This window comes from Ovis canadensis, chromosome X (genome assembly GCF_042477335.2).
Source record: "Ovis canadensis isolate MfBH-ARS-UI-01 breed Bighorn chromosome X, ARS-UI_OviCan_v2, whole genome shotgun sequence".
In the NCBI taxonomy this organism is placed as follows: domain Eukaryota; kingdom Metazoa; phylum Chordata; class Mammalia; order Artiodactyla; family Bovidae; genus Ovis; species Ovis canadensis.
The window spans coordinates 23544920-23562262 of NC_091727.1; the positions used below are offsets into that span (position 1 = coordinate 23544920).

Genomic DNA, 17343 nt, shown 5'->3' on the forward strand with positions numbered 1-17343 from the left:
AAAATTGACCTTAATAATGTATTTTGTTTAATCCAATATATCCAAAATATCATTTCAACATATAATCAATATAATAGTCATGAGATAATTTATATCTTTTGTCATCTTTTAATCTTTGAAATCTCAAATGAGATATGTCACATTTCAAGTATTCAAAAGCCACAAGCAGTGACTGTACTGAATGGAGCAGTTCTAGAGTTATAAATATACAACTTTTTTAAGTAAGAAAGAATAATCTTTTAATTTTGACACTTTAGCTAGTTTCAGTTTCTATAAATTGAATGGAAGAGTTCCAAATTTTTTAAAGGGAGGGGAACTTTATGAATGTAAAAGAAACCTAACACAGAATAGTGTGAATGAAGTCCTTGACGATTTGGGGCTACTTAGCCTCCTAATACAAAAAAGAATGGTAAATTCTAAGTTTGATCAGAGGTGCTAAGCAGTTTTCCAAGACTTTCTCTAGCATTACAACCATATTTTCCTGTAACTGTTCCTGAAAATACAGGATGCTAGATGTTAGATGTGTTAATAGGAAATATAAGGAAGAGAGCAACTAAGTTAACACCAACACAAGGAAATCTGATAAATTCAGAATGTGGGGACACACTAAGAAAATTGCTAATTTGATTTTTCTCAAAAAAAAAAGTGGGGGACTGTTTTAGATTAAGAAAGATTAAAAAGACATGATAACTAAAAGCAATGCATAAACCATGACTGGATTCTAGGGCATCTGGGGGACAACTTTGAATATTAACTAGCTATTAGTTGATACTAGGGTCTTACTGTTAATTTTCCTGGGTGGAATGTATTGAACTTGAGTAGGAAAACATCCTTATTCTTAGAAGAGTTATGTTAATAAGTATTAAGAGACAAGATGTTGTATTTTTGACTTATTCTCCAAGATTCAGCAAAAGAAAATCTATATAGAGAAAATATGCTAAAATGTTAACAGTTCTTGAATCTAGGTGATAGTTACTTAGCTATTCATTATACTATTCTTTCAACTTTTTCTATGTTTGAGTATCCTCATCATAAACAAGAAAAAGAAGGCACCATTCCAGATTAAGAGAGAGACATCATAACTAATGTGCTATATGAACCTTGATTAAATCTTCAAAAAACAGCTTAAAAAGACATCTTGGAGATAACTGAGAATAACAAAATAAACTGGGATATTACATATTAAGGAAAGACTGTTAATTTCAATAATGGTATTATGGTTGTGTAGAATTACCTCTCTCTTGCAACTCAGCACTAAAAAATCATTTACTGCTATCAATTATCCATCATAATGTCTTACAAGAGGGAAAATTTTATTTTATTTTCTATTTCACGAGCACCTCCATCTAAACTGAAGCTGGGGAGGGCAAGGTTGTTTGCTTTAGTAGTGGGAAAGCATCTACATCTAACATGTAAAGACAAAACAGGATTCCCTAGGAAAAGAAGGCAATAAAAACAATAAGGAAAAAAATCAAAACAGCAGAGAAAAATGATTTGCACTGCTGACATGGGGCTGATTATCACTGAACAAAAAGTAATTAAAAAGTGTATTCTTTAGTTTCAATTATGTCTGCCATATCAGTACATTCTGAGAATAAAGATAAAATCCCACAAAACTGAGTTATCTATTGAAAGTATAAGTTAACGATATTTCACACCATTTCAGAGGGGGAAAAAGACACATCCCAGGCGGCTGAGTGTTGTTTGAAGGCACAAATTTGCTTATTTTTCAAATGGTAATAAACAACCCTTCTTTGCAAATATTGTATTTTTATCACCAGGTCTGGTAACTAAAACTGAGGAACTACCTAACATGAAGGGTGTCAACCAAAGATTTAAGTACGCTTTCTAGAAAGAAGAAAAGATGCAAGAGGTAAACGGAGCCCCAGAGGTAACTATGTGATTAGAAACCAATTAAGTTAAGCAATTACCGAAAATGCTTTCTCTCCTTTGGGCAAGAAAGGATCACAACTGAGACTGGTAAAAAATGAAAAATGCTTACATGCAAAAAGGCCAAGGCTGTTTTGGAGAAAGACAATTTTAAGATAACAGAACTATTACATGGGGAAAGGTACACAGGAATGTTTGATCAATGTAGATAGAAGATTTATAGTCTTATTTGCTTTGAAATGCCAAAAACAACCGTTTTGGACAAATATATGTTTTCATGGTTAAATGTAGTTAGTATTCACAGTGCGGGTCGGGGGGTGGCAGGGAATGGACAAAGAGGGGGATGCAGAACTAGGTAAGAGAAGGGAAGAAAATCACCACCAAGCCCTACTGCTTTTCAAGATCTATTTTATGTTCTTCCTTACTACATTTTAGAGGAATAAGAGGTTGTGTTAATGTTTAACATTCAGAACTATAAAACTCCTCTCGACTCTAATTTCAGCATGTATCACTTAAATTAATTTTTAAAAAGAGAGCTAGACTGACCCAGTTCAGATTTAATTACTCTGTGAAAAGAATGAGAAGCTAAAGCAAACTTACAATCTTTTAGATTAAATAATTATACTTCAACTTTAAAAGTACCTTCTAAGTGAAACTACTCTACCACCTACCTGGTCCATCTTTTACCCACAAAATGTGTTTTTAAAAATCCTAAATACACAAGCTGCAACAAATTAGACTTTTTATGTGTAACTATTCTTAAAAACTATTTAAGTATTCTTAAAACTATTTAACTATTTAACTTAAAACTATTTAACTATTCTTAAAAACTATTTGGCTCAAACCAAGCCTGGGAATCTTATCTCTAAAGACATAGTGTTTTATTAGCTAAATGATGAGTTTTGTCTATTTCTTTCAAATGCACCAACCTTTTCAAAAACACTGGATGGGGTCATCAGACAAAATCTGATGTTCTGAATGATGGTATCGGTATGTCTCCAGCGTCTTCTATCATGCCGCAGCCAAGACTGCACAGCCTCGTACAGCTCTATTTCTGGGAATCTGCTCAGATGATCATTATCCAAGTAAGACATGAGCTTCTCAAAGCTCAGGTAAGACAGGAAGTCAGGCCTGGACATGAGTGGTACAAAGTTGTCTAGCAGAAAAGTATCCAACTTCTCCCTGACTCCTTCGATGTTTACACCAAAATCATCTAAGAGTCTCATAATTTCTGCACAATTTTCTAAGCAGATTTTTGCTAACAGGAAAGAACAGCAGAACTTCACCACCTCTATAAGTTGAACATACATGGCAGCCTGAAGAATCTCGTGAACTGTGCTCATACTCAGTTCTATAGTTCCATAGTACATAAACTGAAGGACGTGGCTGAAGCCTGTAGCAGTTAGACCTTTTAAGTGAATTTTGTTCTGATCTCGCTCCCTCATGTCTGCAGTAAACATAATTCTGAAGTAATCACTCTGGGTAGCCAAGAGTGCTTTATGGGCCTGGAACTGATGGTCTTCAATAACCAGAGTGACATCAAGAAGCAACCCCTCCTCATACAGTGCTCTGAACCCAGCAGAGACACTGGTGTCATGGATGGAGGAACAGAATCCTTCCATGTCCCCTGCCATGGATCACCTGGAAAAAAAGTAATCAAAGAAAACTGTGTTAATCATTTCCATGCATTCTAAAGACATTATTAACTTAGAACTTAAACGATTTTTAAAATTATCTCAATTCTACTGTGTTAAGTCTCACATATACAAACCCTTTGGGAGAAGACAACTTAAAGATTTGCAGGTTAATATTTTTGGCTTCCCTACCCGGTGAAAAAAATCTATTAAATATCTATTCAACAACAGTAATTAACTTACAAATATATGCCTATCATAGTGACTTTACACTGTTTACCAAATATATTTAAACATGTCCTCAAATCATCAACCAAAAAGAATTTCTTATCCAAATGCTAAATCATGAGACAAAAAAGAAATTAAACCAAAAAGTATACTGTTGACCTTGAAACTTAGCCAAACTTAAACTGACCTTGAAACTTACCCAAAGGAAATAATCAGATAGATATGTCAACTTGTACACACAAAGGTTTTTCTTTCTAGCCCCATTTATGATTTTAAAAACTGTAAAGTATTCAAAAGTCCAACAACAGAAACAAGTATGGTGCAGTCCTATAATGGATTACTGTAATAACTAAAAACGATGGCAGCAATATACCTAATTCTGACAAAAACATTTACTATGTATTGTTATGTGGAAAAAAGGCAGGTAACTACAGTATGCTCAGTATATTTTCAAAAACTAAATACACACACACACACACATATATATATATATGTTTAGATGAGAAACAGTCTGGAGGAATATATACCAAAATTATGTCCCTGGGGTAGTGGGATTTCAGGAAATTTTGAGTATACTTACTTACCTCATTAACTTTATTTTAAAAAACAGTGAGCTTATATATTTAAAACATAAATATACAATTTTAAAGGAAATTAAACTGCATTTTTGCATATCAGAGAAATGAAACCAAAATAGTGGAATTAGATCTCTTAAGCAGAATAATTCAGTCTATCAGATGTCTTATGAAGCTAAGTAATTTTCTTCTTTTCACACAACCACCCCCCCCCCAGGCCAACTATCGGTCCTCTGCTCAACTCTCACCCTCACATACCTCTGAGCTTCCTCCCCAATGACACATCCTTATCCACGAATTCCCTCCCAACCCTTTCCACTGTGCCCTGTGGAACCCTGCTTCAGTGTAAACAAACTCCCCTACAGCGTCATGCTGGTCACAGAAAGTTTTCTCTGCAGTCTGATTTAAAAACAAAACAAATACCCTCTTCTATGTTCTTAGAACAAAATGCTCTTCTATAGCTTACAACCTACCTCCTGAGCCTTCTCTTGGCTTTCTACTGTCCTTTTTCTAAAATATGGCTTTTCTCTTAGTTAAAATCCACCTTCTATTGCTCCCTGTTATTTATCACATACACATATCCTGATCTCTCTTCCCTCCACATTTGCTGATGACTGTGTTACTTGGCTAAGACTCATTTTCTCCACCTCTTCAATGTTCACCTAAGATCGCTCACCCAAAAACTGAGAGGTGAAGTTCCCTGATCACCTAAACTCTTGTCACCTCCCTTCTTACTCCATTTTAAAATCTTATGCTCAAATCTGCTAGGCCTCACCACAATCAGGAACTGATCCACACCTGAAATCTTGTCAACTTCCCACTCTCTGGCTTAATATTCTCTTCCCCTTTCATTTGGTCTGTCACCTCCAAACTTTACCTGTCCTTCTCCAGCTTAGATCTTCTGGTATCAGACCCCAACTCCCAACCTCTTTCCTTACCCTGGTTGGGTGTTTGGGTGGGCCATGAGCCCTCCAGTGAAGCAGCTGGAAACACAGTCATTGCTGGCACCTGCTCCATCCTCTTCTTCAGATAGACCATCGCTGCCAGCCTCACCACTCATCACAGATGCCTTCCCCTTTGTTAACTAAAAGAGCACCTCTGTGTGCCAGGCACTATTAGATATAAAGGTGTGTGCCATTCAGGAATCCCCTCTGCACCCTGGGTTTGGCAGAGCCTTCAGCTGCCGAGAGTAAAAACAGTGCTTTCACAGACGTACTTACTAACAGGCACTGTCTCTCCACTCTTTGGGCAAGCTATCACTCGATTTGACTACTTTGTTTGACACTCTATTTTAACTCCCTGACATATTAACCCATTTATTCAGTAGTTATCCCAGTCTGGGATTATCTCCAAGAAAATAAAAACCCTTTGTTAATAAATAAGAAAAAATTCTGAAAGGATAATAAACTAAAATGCTAAAAAAAAAAACCCGGTTATCTTGGACAGGAGACTATCCGGCAAGTCTTTTTTTTTCTTTTGGCTGATCTGTGTTTTGCTAATCTATCTTCAATAAAAGCATCTTACTGCTTTCAAAAAGCTCATTTTAAAAAATCTACAAAATCCTCTGTCAAATCCAGTGGTTACATCACAGTCCCTTGTTTCGCAGGATCTTCCTGCAGCATGACCTACTCCCTTGGCTCATCACTCTCTCAGTTTCAGGCCTCTATTTTCCTAGTTCTCTTCCTATTTGGGGGCTGCTTATTTCTCAATCTCCTTCCTGGACTTACTTTTCTTGAGCTATCCCTTAAACATGGGTGTTCCCCAGGATTCTAGTATTGCACCTTTTATCTTTTCATCTAAACACTGTATTTCCCTCAAAGATCTCATCTAAACCCATGGTTTCTACTAACATTTACCTTTACCAATGCCTTGACCACCACTGTCCCAATCGCTATCCTTACACTAGTACTACATAGCACATCTCCTGTTAGATACCTCTGGGTGCACCACAGGGATCTCAAAATCATGTCTAGACAGAATCCTAATTCTCTCCTCTCCCCAGTCAGTTCTTTCTTTTGTATTCCCTTCTTATCAAGAGGATTCTAGGTGCCTCTTTCTCCCCATTTGTCCCTAACTTACACCTGTAAGTCTTATTAATTATACTACATGCTCACTTACGTTAACCTACTTAAGACAGTAAAGTATGCACAAGATACTTTACATCAAAATTTTTATTAGTAATCCATTAATCCAAAAGCTATATACTTTCATTTTGGAAAGGGAGAACACAAGAGAGCTGTCTATAATTTGGAAAATCGATATAAAATATTTTAGACACTGTAATCAATGCTTGGCAGAACTACTTTACTAACACATTCAAGATTAAAGCAAGCTATCAGATTTTATTTCTTGAATTATTTTAAAGGCAAATTTAACGAACTTAGAGTTTTCCAAGTCGATATAAAGCACATATATACAAATGCATACTGTGAACAAAAGAACGTCATTCACCGTGGTATCTGAATAATTAAACATTCTGGTTAGTAGAGTGCTGTCAACATCACACTAATTAGCAGTTTTCAAAATAATTTGAATAAAAAATATAACAAATTAAACTGGATGAAAATTTCAGTATTTCACTATCTTTCTCAGGATCATTAAGGACACCAACTATCACTCTGACTCATCAAGATTTATTGGTCACTTTTAATGTAGATTTAATAATGGAAGGCTGAACACCAGCATTCACATACTTGAGATGAAACTGCTTTGTGTCATTATCTGTTATTTTGACAGTGCCTAAAATACCCTGTCTTTCACTTCTTGTCAAAGTAACTCTCTCTATTCAACAGGTATCACTATGTGATAAAGTCTCAAACAGCTAATATTCACCTTTCTGACAAAGAGTCTATCTAAAGGAAAGTTTTTAAAGGAGACACTATGCTTTCTCAAAAAAAAGTAACCTAGCTTCCAGATACTTAATATGGTGTAAACATCATAGCACAAAGGAGGTGGGAGGGAATTGGTAAGCTGTGAGGCAAAAGATCCTTTCGGTCTTTAGACGTAAGGGCAGCACCTGCTGTCCTCTAAGCACCCAGCCCACAGAGGGGGGTTCCTAGCACACAGGCTTCCATGGACACACTAACAGTATATCAGATATAATCAGATGGGGCTGGGAAATATGAATTAAGATGAGTGCTCCTGTGTCAAGAATCTAGAAAGAAGAGAGAAAGAAAAAGAAACAGACGTGCACTGTGTATGACTGGAACTAGAACATGTCGAAGAGTAGCTTCTGCTCAGTTGTGGGCACCAACTTTTGCCTGTCATGTGGGCTGAGTATCAGAGAATGCCAGTCAACTGAGAAAAAAGAGGAAAGCCAAGACAGAAGAAAGGGAGTGCTCCTTAACGCCTTCATTTTCCCAGTCCCTAGGCCCAGCTCCACTCCTGCCAGTGGGTGCTGAGAGAAATCCTTACATGCTCAGCATAAATCCCCCCACACTCGCCTTTACTACCTCAGGTGGGTTTTTCCTACCTATAACCAAGGTTCCTAACTAAGACAGTTTTAAAATAGAAATAGCTATACTTTGAGTAAGTTACTCAAACTTTCTTGGCCTTATCTCCACATCTACAAAAGCATTAAACATGATTTCTAAAGATTTTTAGTCATAAAACTTTCATTTATTTTACTTTTATATGATTTTACAGATGTGTAAAGCACTTATAAAGATATGCAAAGTAAATAAACTATAGCTATGTTTTAGGTCTTAGCAATGCACTTCTGAAGTTTATCTGATCTAAAGTTCTTCTACTAATTTGTAATAGCTTGGAAATTTGCAGTCACTCTTTCTACATGAAAAAGCTTTGTGCATCTATCAGTGTGACAGCTTTAGGGAAGGAGCAATATCTTACACTTTTACGGGAAGCATGTATATCGATACTCAGTATCAATGTTAACTGCTCAACATGATACAGTCTCTAAACAGTAGCGAGTATAGGTCTGGAGTCAGATGTCTGTGTTTGAATCCTGGTTGTACCTCTTATTAGCTCTGTGACCTTGGAGCAAGCTACTTAGCCTCTCTGTGTTCTAAATGTCCTCATCTGTAAAAAGGGGATACTAATATTAACAGAGCCTATCTCATTAGGCTGCTGTGAGAAATAAATGAGTTAATACACATGACAACATAGAACAGCATATGGTCCTTAAGTATACCATAGCTTTAGGGCCTATTATTACGCCCCTTCACATACAGTTACTGGAATGAATAAAATAACCCTGACCCTTTAACAGTCCAGTTAATGTGGAGAAACCCTTCTTAGCAACAGCACTTCAAATCCAGCTTATTTTCTTAGCAAAGTCTCTCAGGACTCAAGCCAACTCTGACTTGATAGATGAAGATATAATATCCACAGGTAATATTTTTCTTCAAGGTCATATAACTAGTTTGAAACAGAGTTAAGGCTAGAACCTGATTTGCAAAACATACAAAATAGTGTGGCTAGAAAAGAGCAAAATCTTTGAAATCAGAGCACTTATTAGTACTTACCATCAGTGTGTCTGGGAGAAATCTAACTTCCTGACCTCAGTTTCCATCCATATATTAGGAACAATCATCATCTATTATTATTGAGTTGGGGTGATGATCAAATAAATTAAGGTAAGTTAAATGTCTAGCCCAGAGGGAAGCACCCCACCAGAGGTCAATCAATGCTGCCTTCCCTGTCTAACTCTTACCTAATGTCCTTATCACCCACACAACCACAGGAACTTAACACCCTTCAAACTCCCCTCTACAGACCCCACACCACCCTAAGGTTTACCACAATGCAAATTTATAAGAGATCAGGAAATGTATTGGTAGTCAAAACACTGGACCTTGTTTGCAATGGCATTGTTTTCCATTTTTTCTCTTCACACAAGCACAATTTTCTAGCTTTTCTGCCCCAACAAGAGTAACTACTCTTTGTATCTGTGCTGTTCAATATGAAAGCCACTACCTATGGGGTTTTTGAACATTGGAAATATGGTTAGATCAAATTGAGATGTGCGTTAAGTGTAAAATGAACACCCGATTTTGAAGACTTAGTACAAAAAAAAAGGAAAATATCTCATTATACAAATTTTTAATAGTGACTACATGTTGGAATATTTTGGATATACTGAGTTAAATAAAACATTACAATTAATCTCACCTGTTTTCTACTTTTTAAAACTGTGGCTATGAGAAAATTGTAAATTACATATGTGGCTTGCATTACATTCTATTGGACAGCATGGATCTGTAACATAAATGTTTAAGGCATCAAACAACCAAACTTACAAATGAACACGTGAAACAAAACCACCTTGTTCACAATCCATACCCTGGAAGCTATAAAGAAAAAAAAAAGGCTTAAATTAAAATAAAACAAAAATAACACACAAAAAACACATATAAGCAAATAACAAGAAAAAGTGTAAGAAGAATACAAAAAGGAAAACACAAAATTTATATAGATAATTATAGAAATTTAAGGAATAAATTAGTAATTGTAAGAACTAATCATTGTAAAAGTAAACAAAATCAAATAATTCTACAAAATCAGTGAGGTTTGGAGAAAAAAAAATCTGTTAAGGAGCTTTGAGAAAAGTTATTTACTAACAAAATGCTCAGTGTACAAAAATCATGTATCCTCACTCTTGAAAACAGGTAAGTCAGATTAAGAGAAATCATGGGTTTATGAACCTGCATACCCCTGGCCTTCTACACTTCTGTATTCTACATTTGGCCTTCAGAATTCCAAACAGTAGGTTTTTTTCAAAAGGGGAACCAACTTAAACTAAATGACAAGGCATACTTATATTATCAGGAAAGAAACACTGGAGTTTGTCCCCTTCCATAAACTTGGCACTGACTAAAGAAAAAATAAAGCCTCACATTCTCTGTGCATGAGAATGAGTGGTATAGTATTTCTCAAAGTGTGGTCCAGGGGCTTCAGTCCCCGAAGAGGACTTTGTGAGATCAAAAAAATTTTCATAATAATTTTAAAAGTGATTTTTCTTGTTTACTTTCATTCTCTCAGTGTTTTCCAGAGACTACATGTGATAAGAAATGATAAGAAGCCATTGTCTTTTATTAAGCCAGACATTAAAGAGACTTGCAAAAATGTAAAACTATGCTATTCTTCTAAGCTTTTTGTTGTTTGGGAAGTAGTTATTTTTCATTTAAAAAATGCTATTTAGGAACTTCCCTGGTGGTCCAGTAGTTGAGACTCTGAGCTCCCAATGCTGGGGGCTCAGGAACTAAGATCCCATAGGCCCTGGTGAGGCCAGAAAAAAAAATTTAGAATTAACAAGTAATGGGATTTTAAATTCATTTAAGGTATTTTTCAAACTTCCCAGTTTTAATTTCTACAATGCTCAATATAAATAGATACAACCCACATAAACAAAAGCTCTTTGAGATTCCAATAAATTTTAAGAATATAATGACGTTCTAAGACCAAAAAGTTAAGTACCACTGACTGTACAAGAGATAAATGACAATATACACACACATACACAAAGCAACCTCTTCCTACCTCTGCTCTGAAAGACCATTACTGCTATTTATACCACAGAAATTTCTAACAGTTCAAACTCTCCAGTGACGAGTAAAGAAAGTCTGGTGAGGGTAAAACTAGACAGGAACTCAAAGGCAAAGAAATTAAATGCTTCCTTTTCAGCTAGAAGGCTGTCATTCTGATTGGAAGGCAAAATTCCAGGCAAGTAGAGATGTTTCAAAATTAACCTCCATGTTTATGCCATAAGCAATAATTTAATGCTTTCACACTATCTCCACAGCTGCTTGAAAATTCATACAAATCCCTAATTTATTCAATACCAAAGCTAGATTCTCAGAGGTTGATATGCATATCTTCAGTGAAAATTTGAAATTATTTCATATTACCTTCATCCTCAAACTGTTAGCCTACCAATGTTAAACCCTACGTAGAAAATGCCATACTTGCATACTAAAAAGAAAATGCAAGGCTTACTACAGATAAAAACAGAATTAATTTCTGAATCATAAAATTCCTCACAATTTCTTTAATCTATAAAGTAAAAATCTTTTATTTAACAACCTCAAAGTGACCAACTTAATCTAAAAGGAAAGAAAAATTCAAAAACAGACCAACTTTATTAGCTCTATTCGCAGCCCTTTTACCCTGAGATATACTGCTCAAACTGAGAAACAATTAAGTCTAATATTAGAGAAAAGGCTGCATAAGTTAACTAATTTGTTTACTACTGGAAATTCTTTCTTGTCCATCAAAATGTTTTTATAAGTCAGTACCAAACTGCCAATGACTATTTAACTAAGCTTTTAGAAAGGCTCTGGGTCCTCCAGCCTCCCAGTTGGCATCTGTTATCTAAATTACTTCATTTTTCAGGTATGTTTAGCATTTAGTCATCCTATAATAAAAAGAACCCTTATGAGAAAAAAAAACCCACTCCTGTTTCAATGCTATTTTTTCATCAGAAGATTTTAGTTTAATGCTCCTCTGCTTATTCCTCACAAGTAAAAGTAGTCCAAGAGTGATGTCATGGAAAACAGCTTCCCTAGCCTTTAGAGATTGGATCCAGTGAGAATTCTAGGAAAAGCCTCTACTGGGGAATACAACCCCGAATCTTCTAAGTTACTTTCTAACATGAAATCATCAATACTATAATGTTAACATCTTAGTTTTACACAAGAAGTAAACAACTGAACCTTCTGGAAGGTCTTGATGTTATGATACGGATTTCCTGTAAATCTTTTAAGTGATGCAGAATCATTAACTAAATTCAATGATCTTATCAGAGACAAAGAATAAATCTTCTATTCGTTTTTATCTGCTTCAATGATTCAGCCAGATGAATTATAAAGGGCTTATATTAAAAACAGAAAGCCTGTGGAAATATCTTGCCTTTTCTAGTTTCTTTATTCCAAAGCTAAAATTTTTAATTCTGAAAAGGCCTCCCACTTTCGGACCAGCAGCAGTATGTATGTATATGTACATGTGTGTATATATACACACACAAACACATACCCATGGCAAAGATGAACTATGAGAGTTTCTCCAGTGACTCCTAGAACAGCAATAATAAATAATAATTATCTCCTAATTCCTGCCCCTTGTTCACCCTGTCCCAGACACACTAGTCTCTTTGCTGCTTCTTGAAAACCAGTCAACACACCCACCTTAAAGCCCCTAAATTTGCCGTTCCCTCTGACTGGATCGCTAATCCCAACATACATGGCTCCAGTGTTTTATCTTGGTGAGGCAACCCCTGCCCCGCAACCTCTCTCTGAAAGAGAAAACCACCCACCCACCCTATGCAACAGAAAATCTTCTTTTCTTTTCTGTTTTATTTGTCTCCACAGTATACTAAATGAGATACAGGCTATATTCCTTACTCAGTTTATTTTTCTGTTGTTTCTTTTCTTTTTTTTTGTTTGTATTCACTGTTGTATTCCCAGAACCTTTCTAGGAATGCTGCTTGGCACATAATAAGTGCTTAATAAATACTTATAGGATGAATAGATAAGTTTAACTCTCAGAACCCTCCATGTTCTGTAACCATCCCTGATTTAGAGATGAGAAAAATCAAAACACACAGGGGTTAAGTAACTTGCCCAAGGCTATGATTCCTAATAAGATGGGGCCAGTCTGACTTCAGAGCCTTGGAGTTTAACCACTATCCTGCAATCTTTCACCAATAACTGCCTTTCATGTCTCTTCAGTTTAAAAAAAAAAACAAAAAACACATGAGGACTTCCCCGGAGGCACACTGGTTAAGACTCCCCGCTTCCAATGCAGGGGGTGCAGGTTCGATCCCTGGTCTGAGAACTAGGATTCCACATGCAGTGTGGTATGGCCAAAATTTTTTTTTAATTAGGGGGGGAAAAAAGTCCACATGGACTGAAAGTGAAAGTCTCTCCGTCGCATCCAACTCTTTGCAACCCCATGGACTGAATTTTCCAGGCCAGAATACTGGAGTGGGTAGCCCTTCCCTTCTCCAGAAGATCTTCCAAACCCAGGGACCATACCCAAATCTTCCGCATTGCAGGCGGATTCTTTACCAGCTGAGCCACAATGGAAGCCCAAGAATACTGGAATGGGTAGCCTATCCCTTCTCCAGCGGATCTTCCCCACCCAGGAATCGAACCGGGGGCTCCTGCATTGCAGGCGGATTCTTTACCAACTGAGCTACCAGGGAAGCCCACATGGACTACACCATACCAATTCAAAGGAGATATATTCTAATAATTTAATCCAACCCCTCCTAAACTACAGATTCATTCTCCTCACAGTTAATGGTTTTCACTCTCAAAACATTTAAAATAGGAAAAGGCAAATTTGACAACTGACGTGCCACATAATTTGAGGAGCCCAGGGCAAAATGAAAATGGGGGACCCCTCGTTCAAAAGCTGGAAAAAAGTGTCATTAAAGGTACTAAAGTATTAAAAAAAAAAAGGTACTGAAGTATAAAGCTTTCTCCTTTCTTCTGAGGTCTCTCTCTATATATCATGGTATTCTTTTAATTTGCTGTTTAATGCATTCTAAGTAAAGATAAATCAGAAATTTACATTATCATGAATTTTACTGTTCACCTTTATATTGTACAGTATCAGTTTTACGCACTGATTATTAAACCAAATTTGGGGTTCTTCTGGACACCCATGAAGCCACACCGGTCCCAGTTCCAAAATTTTACCCCCAGGTAACCCAGATCAAGGCAAAAAGATGGCCAAACTTTGAAAGTCCCAATAAAGCAATGGTTTGCCAAAATTTTATCTTCAGGACAAGCAGTAAGTCCAACGTATAAAAGCTAGCACCTTAAAGTAGGCTCTTCCTTTTGCTAATTTAATCCTGCCGCCTTATATTATTCTGCCCTTTTTAAAAAAACAAAAGTATATTCAGAAAGACAATCGGCATTGGATTATAAATTTAATAAAACATTTCAGGAAAAAAACTCAGAAAACCCATTTATTGGCTAAAACTATATATTTTAGAAAGCTTCTCTTTCACTTTTTATGACCCATTTTTAAAAGCCAGACCATGTATTTTTAATGTGCCAAATAAGAATGATCCCATACTGTTACACATATATATTATAAATTCTGATAAAAAATTCCGATTTTCAACCCACAAGTATTTAAGGCTTATGTATTTCATTATCCCCCCCAAGCTGATCAGCAATAAAAAGTGCAAATTAACATCCCTTACCATAGAAAAACTGGTTCCAAGCACCAACTAAGTGTGGTGATGATTAAAAAGAGAATTAAATTACATAAAAACTATATTAAGTGTCAAAAAGCTGAGATTCTCTATACATTTCTAGATCTATTAGTTACAGAAATCCGAATGCATGTATGAGCTCTCCAAAAACAATTTTCAAATTAGTAGAAATATTCAGGCATCTTGTTTCCTAGATATGAAAAACAGGCAATAAAAATTAAGGTATATCTCTTAACAGCATTTTCCAAATGACAATTTTATCAAGATATTATTCTTGAAAAATGTAAATCCGAAAAACAGAAACGACTCAACAAATGCAAGGTGTTTAATATTCCGAGTAAGCAAAAGGCCATAAGCGGCCTAGAAAAATGAAAAGCAAAGCACCTCAGAAACGTTAAATTTGAATTAAAGAATACCGTTATTTAAATAAGCAGTTAGCATTTCGGAGAAGAAGGCCAAGCAACGTGACTATATCTAATCGATTCAGAGCAGTGCTTTACTAATTTCCGTCCTTATCGCTTATAATATAGGGAAAAAAGAGGCAGCAACAGTTAGCCACTACAACATTCACCACTCTGGCAAAGGTTACTTTAAAAATTGCCTTGCATTTTTACAACACTTTACAGCTACGGATTATTTTCACATATATGACCTCATACAGTCCTCACTACCCTGTGATGTGGCTATTACCGACTCGATTTCATAGATAAGAAACCGAGGTTCGGTAAGCGATTTTCTCAGAGTCACCTAGTCGAACCCAGACCTTCTGATTCCGCGTTTTACGCCTCGCATTTCGCATAGTTCTATTTCAGGCAAAAATAGCATTTTTAAAGGGAAGGAGCGGGATAGGGAGAAAATAATCATGGTACCTGCAGCTGTGTGCTGCAAAAAATGGCTGAATTATGCTTCTTCCTTTTTTTTTTTTCCTCTTTGGGAAAAAAATTAGATTTCAAACAATCTAAGTAAACTCAAAGACAAATTAGATCTCGGCGTCAACCAAATGTGCGACTGGGGTCAGTGCAAAGGGGCTACCGAATCCGAGCCTAGCGCGGAGCCGCGGACGAAGCCCGGGCTCCCGCAGGCCGGAGGGCCAGGGGCGGCTACGCACCTCGGGGGTCTGTCCAGCCTCTAGTGGACGGCAGTCTGCATCAGGAAGAAGCGGGCCAATGGGCCGGACGGTGGGCGGTCGGGCGCCGGGACGGCACTCGGCAGGCTCCTCGAACGTCTACAAGAAGCCGCTCCCGGGCCGAGCCGGGGCGCTCTGGCGGGGGGCGAGACTGCGCGCCTGCGGCCCCCACGAAACCAGTCCTGGGAAAGAAGACAGCACTGAGGAGAGATTCGAGACAGTCGGGCGAGGCGGAGCGGCGTCGGGGCCGGGGCCGGCCTTGCCAACGCCAGGGGCTTCGCAGCGCCCGGCGGGGTTCGGCGGGAGGGCCGACGCGGGGCCTCGGGCGGAGAGAGGGGCTGGGGGGCCGCGGGCAGCAGGAGAAGCACCGGCGGTGAAGACGTCGACGACGGCGTCTCCGGGCTTCTGCCCCAGAGCGCGCGGAGCCTCAGGATCACCCACGCCGGGGGTGGAGGAAGGCGGGAAAGGGGCGGGAAAGGGGCGGAGCTTGCGGGGCCACGAGCCAGGGGCCGCTCCGGGCCGCGCGCCCCCTGCGGGCCGCGGGAGCCGCCCGGGGCCCGCCCAGGGAGGCGGGGCCCGTCGGCAGGGGGCCCGGTGCGCCGTCGTACAACGCGGAAGCCTGCCACGCGGGTAGGGCGGTCGAAGGGTGGGAAGCCGAGAGTTGGAACGCAGGCCCGGGAGGCACCCTCGGCCCCCGCCGGCGCCTCGAGGGGGCCCGCGCGCGGGCAGCGGCCTGGAGGGTGTTTACCTTCCCCCTGGTCGAGCGCCAATGCCGCCATCTTTCAGCCAGCGCGCGTCACTTCCGGCGCCGCGGGAGCGGGAGCGGGTGTGGGAGCGGGATGGGGGCTGGGCTGTCCCACGCCCGCGGGGCCCCACGTTCTGCCCGCCACGCCAGCGGGCCTCACGGAGGGACTAAAGCGGTCGGCGCTGCGGCCGTGGGCCCGGCCCAACGCGGCTTCCCTTGCGGCTTCGCCGTCGGGGCTGGGAACTCTCGGCAGTGCTGGTCCCCTCGCCGCGGTCCCACTTCACTTGCAAGAGCGGTGGGCTCGAGCCACTGTGGTGCGCCCACCCTCCACAAGTTGAGGGTTAGGAAACCCGGAAAATGTCTTTTTTGCATCTGGCACACGGTGGGGGTGGGGGACTCAGGGACGATATGGAGGGTGCTTTGCGGTATCTACCTGTGTTATAAACGTGACTACATCTGCGCCAAATGACATCATTGTTTTAAAGGCAACTTGCGGCGGACTGTTGCGTCATAGTTCCACTTGGCTAGTTGCACAACAGTTACACGGTTCAGAAGTACATTTCCCAGAGGTGAGAAAATTCATAGAAGCCTGCATGTCTGCACCACACAGAAATGCCGGATCTAAAAATGCTGTTCCGTTTCTATTTGCGTCAAAATAGATGGCAAGAACGAACATTCAGAGAGCAGTGATTTTAAGGGTTGTTGTGCGTTTCTGACAAATCGGCTCTAGAGGTGTAGCTCGTGCTTTTTACATACCGTCTTCTCTTGATTTAATAATTTAAAACTGCATTACAGGACTGTCTTGTAAATTTATTGTTGTGAAATCTCCATATGGGAAAAGTGTAGATGACAGAAAAACACAGTTGGAAGCCAGTGGACAGTTAACCTTAAGTCATCCATTGCCCATTTCTGATCCTAAACAGAAATTTCTCTTACCCCCACCCCCGCCGCCATTTTCTCTT

At 39.0% G+C, this 17343-nt stretch overlaps 1 protein-coding gene across 2 annotated transcripts in view; it reads right to left on the reverse strand.

Annotated features, from left to right (window-relative positions):
• Positions 1–16835, reverse strand: part of KLHL15 (kelch like family member 15) — a 34352-nt gene extending 17517 nt beyond the window's left edge. Inside the window, exons 1-3 of one of the 2 annotated variants that reach the window (XM_070291458.1) lie at positions 16385–16835; positions 15619–15818; positions 2820–3531 (exon numbers count right to left, since the gene is read on the reverse strand). In XM_070291458.1, the coding sequence (XP_070147559.1) occupies positions 2820–3524 (705 nt within the window). In that variant the 5' untranslated portion in view covers positions 3525–3531; positions 15619–15818; positions 16385–16835. Of the gene's footprint in view, positions 1–2819; positions 3532–15618; positions 16176–16384 lie in introns of those variants that run through there. The other variant, XM_070291459.1, reaches the window with a different exon arrangement.
• Positions 16836–17343: the final 508 nt, after the last annotated feature.